The 13,783-nt window shown below is 42.2% G+C and overlaps 1 protein-coding gene across 1 annotated transcript in view; it reads left to right on the top strand.

Annotated features, from left to right (window-relative positions):
• Positions 1-7,420, top strand: part of LOC311307250 (metabotropic glutamate receptor 4-like) — a gene marked incomplete at both ends in the record, with an annotated part of 188,717 nt that extends 181,297 nt beyond the window's left edge. Inside the window, one exon of the mRNA XM_084436047.1 lies at positions 7,371-7,420. Coding sequence (XP_084292173.1) covers positions 7,371-7,420 — 50 coding nt within the window. The remainder of the gene's footprint in view (positions 1-7,370) is intronic.
• Between the last annotated feature and the right edge of the window lie 6,363 nt (positions 7,421-13,783).

The raw sequence follows: 13,783 nt of genomic DNA, 5'->3' as shown, positions 1-13,783 counted from the left end.
GGGTATGAAATGCGCTATACAAATAAAGCTTTGATTGATTGATTGATAAAAAAAAAGGAGACCGGTATTTACCTGCATTGAGGCCATTCTTCCAGAAAGTCCATTAAAGTAGCTAACATCTTCCAATCCAGTCTGCTCCACGCGCGTTTGTTCTTTTTTCCCCCCATCATTACAGCGAGTGAGTGGGGGATTGTGGGAAGTGTGGTTCTTAAAATGCAGGGCCGATTTTATCACGACCAGAGGGGCTACCAAAGGGCCAAGTTATCTCATGTAGCTTTCATGTACTGTACAAACTTCTCTCCTACTATTCGCTGCCAACTGTGATGTTTAGGCTACGTTTGATCAATATCACTGCCTCATGAACGCGAGTAGGCTAGATCACTATTGGGCAATTCGTATGGAGTACGTATTACTTACCAGGGACCTCTTAGAAGAAAAAAATAGTGATTTTAATGACTCATGCTAAGACCATCCATCCATACCCAATAGTGAATCATACAATTATATAAATCGCTGCCTAAGCATTTTCATCAGAATTTCAGTAATGGATTTTTGCCTAAGAGAGGTTTGCGGATTGATGCCCATGGCACAGCTCTCTACTCTGCCACCTGAACATATGGAGTGGAAACATAGGCTGTCACCATTACGCATGGGAGTGCACTGATCTGAGTTTTGTAGGCTATTCTCCTACAAACCGATACAGACACAAAATGCATTCAAATTCAAAATGCATTTCGAAATGGATATTGACACAGTCTATACCGCCACCATCTTTAGGCTACGTAGGCTTACAAAATTAATTTAATTAAGTAGGGTACAGCTGACAGCCACCTCGGTCAGGGTATCATCGTATAATTCCTTATTCCATAATAATTTCAAAACGAATAAACGGTAAATCGACCATAATTCTGTTTTTTGTGTCTAAACCAATAATGGAAACACCTCTTCCAAAATGGCCTTTTTTTGGTTCTCGGCTCGTTCCTTTTATCATTATTCCTTTTGGGACTGAAGAATGTGCCCACAGTTGTCTATCGCGGTATATTCATTATTTGGTTTCGAGCCGTGAAATGGATAAATGAAATCACGTGGTCTGTTGGTCACGTGGTCCAGTCTAGCAATAATGGAAAAAACACTTTCAAAATGTGGTTCTCCGTCCGTTCCTTTTATCATTGTTCCTTTTGGGACTGAAGAATGTACCCACAGTTATCTATCACTATATTCATTATTTCGTTTCGAACGGTGAAATGAATAAATGGAATCACGTGGTCTGTTGGTCACGTGGCCCAGTCTAGCTTCACGGGAAGTGAAAAAACGTGTTCGAACATTACAAAATAAAAGTCCATTGCATTGAATGGCCATCTTTCAAGGTTTAATTAACACGCAAGTAGCGTATATATATATATGGATGGATTTAATGTACACACTATTTTATTTAGTTGAAGTGTGAATTAATAGCCTGGAAATAGCAAGTGCTGTTGCCGCGCTGGTCAGTTTACTAAGATGACCAGCAGAAGTTCCTGTTTAGCAGGGGTGTAGTGGTGACTAAATAGCCTACGTGGGTAAACTCTGAGTAGCCTAAAGAAGTGGGTATATGTTACAGTTTTTACATTAGTGGTGTTTAAAGAAGGGAGTAGGCCTATACTGTGGATAAAGAAGTGGAGAGACCCCATGAAGACCCTCCACTACACCACTACACCAAATTCAATCATCTTTGTGGGCATTAACAGTCAATCTTGGAATTCACAGTGAAATGTAGCTGCAGGCTCCGTGATGTGCTATTATGGATATACATACCCGCTGTGTTATGTACATGCTATAGCTTTGAATAAATAATCCCAGGGGTGAGATATTAGTATATACAATACTGTTATCTGCATTTACATGTGTGGTGATGTCATATACACTAGATATTCTGACACACTAGATATAGTGGCACTGTACATTCTTCAGACCCCATGAAGACCCTCCACTACACCACTGTTGTTTACCATATCTGCCAGAGCTGGTATCGATACTGTGTCGGTCTGTCATCTGTTACTATCATGGCTGCAAAATGTCCTCAAACTGATATGAGGAAATTAACTTGATAAGTCGCGCTGTCATCCTCCCCAGACACCTGTGTGTGAAATGGACCAGTGACACAGTGACATGTAGCGATGACATGTAGTTTTACTTCAATGCGTGCTGTACTTATGTATGGATGTTTTTATGTGAGTATAGGTGCCTCAGCATCCTGAATATGTAACAAAAATATCCCCATGAAACACAATAGATGCTGATCACTGTCCAGTGATCACTGTACAGTGAAATGTAGCTGCAGGCTCCGTGATGTGCTATTATGGATATACATACCCGCTGTGTTATGTACATGCTATAGCTTTGAATAAATAATCCCAGGGGTGAGATATTAGTATATACAATACTGTTATCTGCATTTACATGTGTGGTGATGTCATATACACTAGATATTCTGACACACTAGATATAGTGGCACTGTACATTCTTCAGACCCCATGAAGACCCTCCACTACACCACTGTTGTTTACCATATCTGCCAGAGCTGGTATCGATACTGTGTCGGTCTGTCATCTGTTACTATCATGGCTGCAAAATGTCCTCAAACTGATATGAGGAAATTAACTTGATAAGTCGCGCTGTCATCCTCCCCAGACACCTGTGTGTGAAATGGACCAGTGACACAGTGACATGTAGCGATGACATGTAGTTTTACTTCAATGCGTGCTGTACTTATGTATGGATGTTTTTATGTGAGTATAGGTGCCTCAGCATCCTGAATATGTAACAAAAATATCCCCATGAAACACAATAGATGCTGATCACTGTCCGTTTTGTTATTTTGAGTGATATAACACAACTCTCAGCTTGTGCAAGTTGAGAGGTTTGCCCATACCATGATCCCTCAGTGAAATAAGAGTTATGACCAAATTCAATCATCTTTGTGGGCATTAACAGTCAATCTTGGAATTCACAGTGAAATGTAGCTGCAGGCTCCGTGATGTGCTATTATGGATATACATACCCGCTGTGTTATGTACATGCTATAGCTTTGAATAAATAATCCCAGGGGTGAGATATTAGTATATACAATACTGTTATCTGCATTTACATGTGTGGTGATGTCATATACACTAGATATTCTGACACACTAGATATAGTGGCACTGTATACATTAGTTGAACTCATCCAGGTGCCGGCTGGCTTGTGGGAAGAAGCTCTTCCTGACTCTGTGTTTGCCATATGTGTGCGGTACCTTTTCCCTGACCAAAGAAGAGAGAACAGTCCATTGCCTGGGTGGCTGGGATCCTTCAGGATTCTGTTGGCCTCGGTCTTGCACCTTCTAGTGTAGATGTCCTCAAGGTGGGGGAGTGGCCCCCTAAGGTACATTCAGTCGACCACACCACTCTCTGTAGGGCCTTGTGATCCTGTGTGCTGCTGCTCCAGACTGATAAATGTAGACTATATTTTATCATCAGTACATTGATAATGTGGTCTGCCCTACAGTAGGTGCTAAAAGCTACCTAGACAACTACTGTAGGTTATTGCTGGTGGAACATGTCACACAAACTAGTTCAGGAGGGTTAAACTTCCTAGGTCAGACAACTCAGATCTAAAAGACATCTAAAATCAGGATTGGCTCTTCCTAATAACAATCAACACAGGTGCATGTATAATTGACCCAAGATATGTAGGAGCATGGAAGGATCATCACCCTACTGGTGCCTATGCTAGTGAGCTCAAGTAGATTAGGTCAAGGTCAAGATGTAGGCTAGGGGTTATTCATGGTGGGTAGGGTCTATCAGAAGGAGCTCACATCATCCTGGGTTCTTGGGGTCTATCTTAAAGAGTAGGGGTCATCCTTGCTTGCAGGGTTTGGTGTTAGGCCTACCCTGCCTGCAGCAGCAGGATCATGAACGCCTCAAACAGGAGAACAGTTAGCTGGAGGAGCCTCTTTGCCCCAAGAAGTAGATAATGTCTGCATCTCGACTGTCCCATATTCAATGCATTCACCAAAGAACCCTGGGTATAAAGGATTCATTTAATAAAGTTGAAATTTAAAAGCAAGGCTTTGGTTTTGTGGTGGCGATGGGCTTGTTTAAAATTCCAAGATTGACTGTTAATGCCCACAAAGATGATTGAATTTGGTCATAACTCTTATTTCACTGAGGGCAAACCTCTCAACTTGCACAAGCTGAGAGTTGTGTTATATCACTCAAAATAACAAAACGGACAGTGATCGGCATTTATTGTGCTTCATGGGGATATTTCTGTTACATATTCAGGATGCTGAGGCACCTATACTCACATAAAAACATCCATACATAAGTACAGCACGCATTGAAGTAAAACTACATATAGTGTCATCGCTACATGTCACTGTGCCACTGGTCCATTTCACACACAGGTGTCTGGGGAGGATGACAGCGTGACTTATCAAGTTAATTTCCTCATATCAGTTTGAGGACATTTTGCAGCCATGATAGTAACAGATGACAGACAGACACAGTATGGATACCAGATATGGTAAACAACAGTGGTGTAGTGGAGGGTCTTCATGGGGTCTATCCACTTCTTTATCCACAGTATAGGCCTACTCCCTTCTTTAAACACCACTAATGTAAAAACTGTAACATATACCCACTTCTTTACTCAGAGTTTACCCACGTAGGCCATTTAGTCACCACTACACCCCTGCTAAACAGGGACTTCTGCTGGTCATCTTAGTAAACTGACCAGCGCGGCAACAGCACTTGCTATTTCCAGGCTATTAATTCACACTTCAACTAAATAAAATAGTGTGTACATTAAATCAATCCATCCATATATATATATATATATATAAATATATATATATATATATATATATATATATATATATATATATATATATATATATACGCTACCTGCGTGTTAATTAAACCTTGAAAGATGGCCATTCAATGCAATGGACTTTTATTTTGTAATGTTCGAACACGTTTTTTCACTTCCCGTGAAGCTAGACTGGGCCACGTGACCAACAGACCACGTGATTCCATTTATTCATTTCACCATTCGAAACGAAATAATGAATATAGTGATAGATAACTGTGGGTACATTTTTCAGTCCCAAAAGGAACAATGATAAAAGGAACGGACGGAGAACCACATTTTGAAAGTGTTTTTTCCATTATTGCTAGACTGGACCACGTGACCAACAGACCACGTGATTTCATTTATCCATTTCACGGCTCGAAACCAATTAATGAATATACCGCGATAGACAACTGTGGGCACATTCTTCAGTCCCAAAAGGAATAATGATAAAAGGAACGAGCCGAGAACCAAAAAAAGGCCATTTTGGAAGAGGTGTTTCCATTATTGGTTTAGACACAAAAAACAGAATTATGGTCGATTTACCGTTTATTCGTTTTGAAATTATTATGGAATAAGGAATTATACGATGATACCCTGACCCACCTCTACCTCCAAAGCGTCACATCATTATTTGGCTCTGTAATGTGAGCTGTTGTACCAGTCTACTACGAGCTCTCTCAGTACAGATTAGTGTAACGTGGCCTAGGACAGTTGAATAGGCACATGTTCACTCGTAACCTTTGATTGACTGGTGATTTAAAAAAAAAAAAAAACATTGAATTATATGAACAAGGAATTAACAATCACACTGCGGATTACGAGAAAGCTGAATGACAGGTATCTGTTCAGAATTATAGGAATTGGGGATCATAGGCCTACATAATAGATTGCCTATACTTCCTTGCAAATTTGCCTTGTAAGTGTCTGTTCTGCTTAAATTTGAACATCTTTTGAAGAATGTTCCACATTGTTTGCATTAAACATGGTAAACAAACATGGCAATGAGGGTTTCAAACTTATAGCAGCTTCTGTGAAACATTCGCAAAGGAAAACGAAAGTGAGGCCAGAGGCAAAACCGCATACTTGGCAATATTTCGTTTTTAAACCCAATGCTAATAGGTAACCTGATAACATTAATGAGGCAATCTGTTAACTCTAGAGAGCCTTCTCTTTCACTCTCCTGATTTCATAAAGTGAAAGTGGTACTCTGCCTAAGTAGCCTACTATGTTACATTAGGCTATGCGTCAATGAGTAGTATCATTACTCCCTCTTGAGGCTGCAAGTGGTATTTTTCGAAATACCATTGAGATCCCGTGGTTAAGATTACTACTGGCAAGGGCTCCCTACTGTAGAGTATTATTTATTGGTGACACAGAATCATGCAACACACACACACACACACACACACACACATGCATGCACACATACACGCACACACACACACACACACACACACACACACACACACACACACACATACATATACAGTACACACACACACACACACACACACAGCCCTGCCTCTCTGTGGTTGAGTGGAGAGACTATTTTGGGTGGGATTCAGTGTTAGGGCTTTGTCAGATCTGGTCTGGTAGTTATCCAGCACATACACAGCTCTGCCCTCAGCCCCTAAAACACTTCCCTAATGACCACAAACACAGGCCTATACTCTGTACTGTGTCCTATGTTCTAATGAGTCACACAGTTGTTGAGTGTGTCATTGTTAATATACGGTAATCGCGTGACTGCATCATACTGTAATTAGATTTTTCTGCCTATCATACTATTTCCTCCAGATAACATTTGCATATTACTGTATATCAACACACCTGCATGCTTTGCTTGATGCATAGAGTGATCACAGGTCTCTGCATGCAGTTATTGGGGCCTTGCATTTGAATGAGTCCCGCTGCATACTGTATGATTCAATACACAGTATACTGTGCCTACAATGAGAAACATAAACATTATACATGCTGTGAGAACTGATTATGAATTGGTCTCAAGACAGTTATTAACTGTATCAGTCATATATTGCACAGTTATGTGGGTAACGGTAATCTATAAGAGCATCCAGATGAAGAGATTAAGCCTAGTTTTGTGATACATTTACTAGTCACACCTGTCCACTGCTCTATAAACAGTACTGCATTTAGATACAATATCCAGTCAGCAATACATTGACTTGGAAGTGTATCATTTCTGCCATACTAAACCCCAACAACGAAAAATATAACTCATAGCTTGCTATTCATGTCAATTACCTTGTCACCACAATGGGTTCCTATCTGCATGCCCTGGTGACACACAGAGTGATGGAGTCATACATTTATTTAACTCTTCCTAGAAATCATTGGAATGTAGTGGAAGACAGGGCCTGGAACATGGTTTAATACAGGTATGTCTTTATTCAATCTTACACATGCATTTTTTCTCTCTCTTGCTCTCTCTCTCTCTCTCTCTCTCTCTTTTCTCTCTCTCACTTTTAAATGCACAGCTTTGGCCTCCAAGCAGACATACATAAGCTATAGTAACCATGCCACTTAAGACGCAGCGCAGCCCCCTCCCACGCCGAGCGACGACCTGCCTACAGAGTGAACCAGAGCGCTGCGGAGGTGCAGGATCAGAGCCGAGGGTGGTGGTGGGGTGAGAATAATCACCCGACATACAGAACGGATGTCATTTTCAAGAGAACCAAGAAAGGTTTGAATTCCACATAAGAAGCAGTTGGGAGGGTTCCTTTGGCAGATGTGACGGTAAGCCCCCCCCCCCCCCCCCCATCCCGTTAGCCAGAGGCCGAGCAGTCACATGTCCAAATACAAGGCTGAGAGAAAAAAAAAAGAGGAAAAAAAACTAGGAGGACGTTTTCCTTCTGGAGTTTCTTTATTTAAACATCTTTTGTAAGACTTCACTTTGTTTTAAACCTCTTCTGTAAGAGTTACTTTGTTCGCAGGATTTTCTAATGTGCTGTTATTTGAAGTGTGGTGATAACGAAACAACTGTTGAAGCCAAATCAAATCGGTCCAACACTGAATTACAGTGGGATTTTTTATTATTATTAATTTTTTGTCTTGAATTTACAAAACAAATATGCTGTCATTTTTGGTATACAGTATTGACACAGGGTTAATGCAACACTTAGACCTTGTGCCTTATTATTTAGTGCTTCAGCATGGATTAAATTAATTAATTAATGACTTCTAGATATTTGCTGAAAATCGAACCAGGCAGTTGGGGTCCTTTCTCAGTTCGCCATTAATCTGTGGTGATGCAGATCTCGTGTGACATCATCCGAGCCGCCCTTGTGTCCAGTCGTCCCGCATGCCTGTGGGAGCATGTGTACCGCGCTTTGTTGTCAACGTCTCCTGAATGCAACATCTGTGACGATCGTGGTTTCAATTCACAGTGTCCGTTAACATCGTCATTTTGGGTTGCCTGCAGACTGCTGTAAGTCTGAGAATACTCCAGAACTTTCTAAAGTATGTGCTCCACAGGCGTATTATCGAACAATGTCAGCCTTCAGACTGCAGCCCGTAGAGCACTTGTTGTGGAATTTTCTGTGACAAAGGTTTGTTCAGGAGAGAGTTGAATGCCAACGCTCTAAGTTCAACAAAGTTTCTTACAAATATGTACAAAAAAACCTGACTCAAGAACAAGGCTGTCAAACTCTGGCTCCTGGTGTCTGCAATCTGATAAATGGTAGCCCTGATCTGCAGTTACAGTAAACCTTTAGTTGAATTCCTTTAAGAGACTGGATGTGTTGTTTGGCCGATTAGAACAGGCCTCTCCTTCCTTGCATAGAGAAAGAATATTGTGTACTCTGTAATCTTATGTTTTTGTACAGTACAAGGGAGTGCTCTTGACTGTCTCCATTCACATGCTGCCATACCAATTCTCTCCGCCAACAAAACAGGAAGCCATTCGGGGTTAGGGGGGCAAGTGAAGGTTAAAAAGTGACTCACACACCAAGGTTGCTCATCTTGACTGTATAAACATTTACTGTAACTGAAGATCAGGGCCGCCATTTCTCAGATTGCAGACTGCTGTGCGCACCCTCCCCTTCACCCTCCCCTTCTTGAGTCGTTTTTTTTTTTGTACACATTTGTCAGAAACTTTGTTGAACTTAGAGCGTTGGCATTCAACTCTCACCTGAACAAACCTTTGTCTCAGAAAATTCCACAACACTTCCCAGTACTCTAGACCTTCAGACTACAGCCTATAGACAACCTTAGCGCTTTACTACTCCACCGACAGACTCTGCTGCTGTCTGCCATTTTGGTCCAGATTTCACTTTCTTTCCTGAAGAATTTACTTTGGTTTACATAAAAAACAACAAGTTTGACCCAACCATTCATATTGGGCTACTGAATTTCAAGATTCTTTAAAGAATATTCTATGAACTCCAGAAGGAAAACGATGGAGCAGGAAGATTATAAATACCATTTGTACAACAGGATACAGAACCTTCTGGGTGAAGTCATGTTTCTCAGCTCTCAGCATCAGCAAACATTCAAGATGTTGTAGAAAAGTGAAACATTGTTTTTTTTCCCATTTTGATTAAGTATTGTGGGTTTGTTTGTGTCCGTGAATATGATGATTTTTTTGTTCCCCAACACTTTGTCTGTATTGCAAAATAGAGTATGTAAGTGCTGACCGAAATTAAATGGCAAGTTAATGTACGTTATTAAAAATGGATTGATCATGTCTGCTTTATGTACTGACCTATTAAAAAAAAGAAAGCTAAAAAAGAGAATTACAGTGCCTGGATATTTATGGATTATCTATAGAATAAATGATAACGTGTAGAGCATGCTCATTTTTGTACAAGATATTTCTAATAAAATACAGTTTTGCTAAGAATAGTGTTGCTTCCCTTTGTTGTGGAGAATAGCAGTAGTAGATTTAACATGTTATTTAACCGTAAAACATGTGTAGTGTTCCCAATAAATAAAATAATAAATATTATTATTCCCCATATTATATAGCATGGTGAGAGTGGGAGAGATAGAATGCTTCAGTTTCACTGCAGTGGGTACAGATCATCATTAGTGCTTTGTCCGTAGCACATGAACACAGGCGGGCAGGGGCACCAACACGCTATGCACCAGCAGCAAGCCTGCAGCACTCAGGAGGGGGGGTAAATCACATGCTGTGGCAAAACACAAAAGCTGAGCCAACATGTAGCCCTGGGAGAAGGATGTGAAGCATTGGAACATTGAATTACCCAGACTCCTTTTTTTTCTCGCAAGAAATGGTCATGACACATCATTGGTATGGATGATAACGTGATGGGTATAGATGTATTTTTAATAGAGGTGTACTGAGATGTCATTATCGGTATCTATATCTGTTCAACCAACAACATTATCTGTATCTGTATGTGCATTCAGATAGAAATACGGAGGTGGGTGTGGTTTATACTGGAAACATATTAAATTGTTAAAACATATTTTCTAACCTAATATCCATTGGTAATGCAATGTTTGTGTGTTCAAAGCACCAAATTGATTTAATGTCGGTGTATAATTTATTATGAAATATATTTCCACATCGTTGCTGTCACTTGAACTTATTATTTTTAAATAACCATGAACTACTTGGTAGGGTGTTGGTGGACGATACATGCAGCATATTACAACAAAGTGAAACGTTGTTGTAGGAAAGGGAGTTGTTTCATGCAGCCTATTGGATGAGTAAATTCATTTTATTTAGTGCATTTAAAAACAGGCACGAGCCCCAACGGACACTGCACTGGTAGCCATTAAAGCAGCCTCAGTCCATTTCCTCGTCACACAAGATGTACCAGAGTCCACCACTGGGGGTGCTACCACAGTTAATTTTCCCCATTGCCAATATACAGTAAATTGCTTTATACACACACACACACACACACACACACACACACACACACACACACACACACACACACACTCACACAAAGGATGGTTAAGTATTGTAACCCTAGTTCTATGAGTGGAGCGAAGCTACTATTGGCTTGAGAAACCCTAGCCAGCTACTGAAGAAAAAAAACATACACACACCTGTGTCTAACTAGGTGCGGTGCACCACTATATAAGTGGGCTTCACCTGCACATCTGCTCCTAGCCCAAACTGTCAGCGACAAGACTGGGGTTCAGCATAGTCTGCGCCCTGTGGGGCTTCACTCCACTCATAGAACTAGGGTTACAATACGTAACCATCGTTCTATTTCGGGGAGCTCCACCCCACAGGGCAAGCTCCTATTGGCATAAGTGGAGCTTCACGACTGCACAGGAATAATATCCCTCGTTCCTCTATTCCAACGTAGCAAACGGAGCCTTGCTCACTCATTTGCAATGCTAGATGACGCTATAACCACCTCTGGCTGGAAGCGCGCTAGGCTAGGTCCCGCCGGCAGTCATAAAAAAGGGTTTTGACAAATTCAAACAGGGCAGCAATGGACAGGCGGACTGAAGGTATTGTGTGTCAAACTGCATGCAACTATTGCAGCAAATAATGTGCAGGATTGTTATTTGAGTCCTATAACTTATAACTTCCAATGCTGCCATGGGGGCTGGCATAAGATTCCCACATCTGATAATAACACAATCAATCAGAATCCATTGAAAATCTTTTTCCTGTATGAAATATTGGCAATTGCTTGAGAGTAATTCTTCACCTCTTCCTGGGTGCCATTGTTGGTATTACTTAGGGAATTCCACTTGTAAGGGCCACCTGCTGGAGGGCAAGAAGAAAAGATTTAATCTCCCTGCATGTGATTTAAAACCGCTGGATCTCCACGCTCAAATCAGACATCTCATTATTATAGCCTACAGCTTGAGATGTACTTTTGCGTCATTCAGGCAAGAGTGCGAATATTTCACAATGTCATTTTTGCAGCTGAATCATTTTTTAAAAAGGGTGGGTGAAATGTTGCAGGGGCGTAGCATGAGAGATGAATGAGTCATCTGCAACAAGCCATAACAATGAAGCCATTCTTATCATTATGCAGAGTGCCTTGGTCATCTTTTTTTATGACCAATTAACTCTTTACCAAAGAGCACCTTCGATCTATCGGAGATGTACCAGTGTCCGTCAGCACTCCTCTTCCTTCCTTAAAAATGACTAAGGGTTCCCATCTGTCAGAGAAAATTCAAAAGGCACTGAGCTAGATTTAGTGCGTTTACATCTCAAGGCTAAGTACAGTATGAGGATGTGCTACCACGCATGTGGAATAGGAAGTAATCTTATGACCAATGTCCAGCAAGTCTAATGAAACATGAGCATAAATCAAACAGCCTGTCTTAATACAACACATTAAGCTACTGTAGGTTTCACTCTGAGTATTGGAAAATCAAAGGACTCTTTTTCTTCCAGACCAGTCCTGACAACAGATCATTACAGCGAGTTGCTCCTCTCAGCTCTGCCCGTCTAAAAAGCCTGTCGGAATTATGGGATTGTCAAGATGAAAGGCAGAACTGGTAAAAGGCATCTGTCCTACAGCAACTTTATCTCTGCATCCCAAAGAGCCAGTTTTGAGGGATCAATAAATAAACAGCTGTCTGCCTGGTATGTCACAAACAAGTAGAGATGAGACGTTGCTGGGGAAGACATTCAATCACATTTCGTTTCAGTTGATGGAAAACTAAATCATAATAAAGAAAAAACAAAGCCATCTCCCGGATCTGCATACTGCTGCATATTCAAATAAATTTGCTTCAGGCAAATTGACATGGGGCCTCAAAGACAACTAACGCAATGGGACAACTGACATCACTGTGTGTGTGCGTAATGTCCTGTAAGTTAGATAAACAATATATTGATTTAATGTAACGTGTCTGTTAAGAAAAGCTCTTATCTGATGTCACACGCATATCAGTATCACCCTCTGGTCCATCTCTAACAACACACAGGCTGAAATTAGTTGCATTCCTACAGTAACTCGTACCTAGTTGGTTGTCAGCTCTGTGTGTTGAACCACTGAGCTCAGGAGAAGCTTTATTTGCACAACTCTGTGTCCTGGTCATGTAATCCTTATCTTTGTGCAGGTCTCCCTCCCTGTGATTGATGTTCCACCCTAGCATGGGCTGCAGACAGCAGGAGAGGGACAGAGACGAGGGCAGCGTCTGTCCTAGCATGGGCTGCAGACAGCAGGAGAGGGACAGAGATGAGGTCAGCGTCTGTCCTAGAATGGGCTGCAGACAGCAGGAGAGGGACAGAGACGAGGGCAGCGTCTGTCCTAGCATGGGCTGCAGACAGCAGGAGAGGGACAGAGATGAGGTCAGCGTCTGTCCTAGAATGGGCTGCAGACAGCAGGAGAGGGACAGAGACGAGGGCAGCGTCTGTCCTAGCATGGGCTGCAGACAGCAGGAGAGGGACAGAGATGAGGTCAGCGTCTGTCCTAGCATGGGCTGCAGACAGCAGGAGAGGGACAGAGATGAGGTCATCGTCTGTCCTAGCATGGGCTGCAGACAGCAGGAGAGGGACAGAGACGAGGGCAGCGTCTGTCCTAGCATGGGCTGCAGACAGCAGGAGAGGGACAGAGATGAGGTCAGCGTCTGTCCTAGAATGGGCTGCAGACAGCAGGAGAGGGACAGAGACGAGGGCAGCGTCTGTCCTAGCATGGGCTGCAGACAGCAGGAGAGGGACAGAGACGAGGGCAGCGTCTGTCCTAGCATGGGCTGCAGACAGCAGGAGAGGGACAGAGACGAGGGCAGCGTCTGTCCTAGCATGGGCTGCAGACAGCAGGAGAGGGACAGAGATGAGGTCAGTGTCTGTCCTAGCATGGGCTGCAGACAGCAGGAGAGGGACAGAGACGAGGGCAGCGTCTGTCCTAGCATGGGCTGCAGACAGCAGGAGAGGGACAGAGATGAGGTCAGCGTCTGTCCTAGCATGGGCTGCAGACAGCAGGAGAGGGACAGAGACGAGGGC

The sequence above is a fragment of the Borostomias antarcticus genome, assembly GCF_949987555.1.
Source record: "Borostomias antarcticus genome assembly, chromosome: 3".
NCBI classification, from domain to species: Eukaryota; Metazoa; Chordata; class Actinopteri; order Stomiiformes; family Stomiidae; genus Borostomias; species Borostomias antarcticus.
Note: the sequence above shows the minus strand (reverse complement) of the source record. Positions and strands in the feature narration are given on the sequence as shown.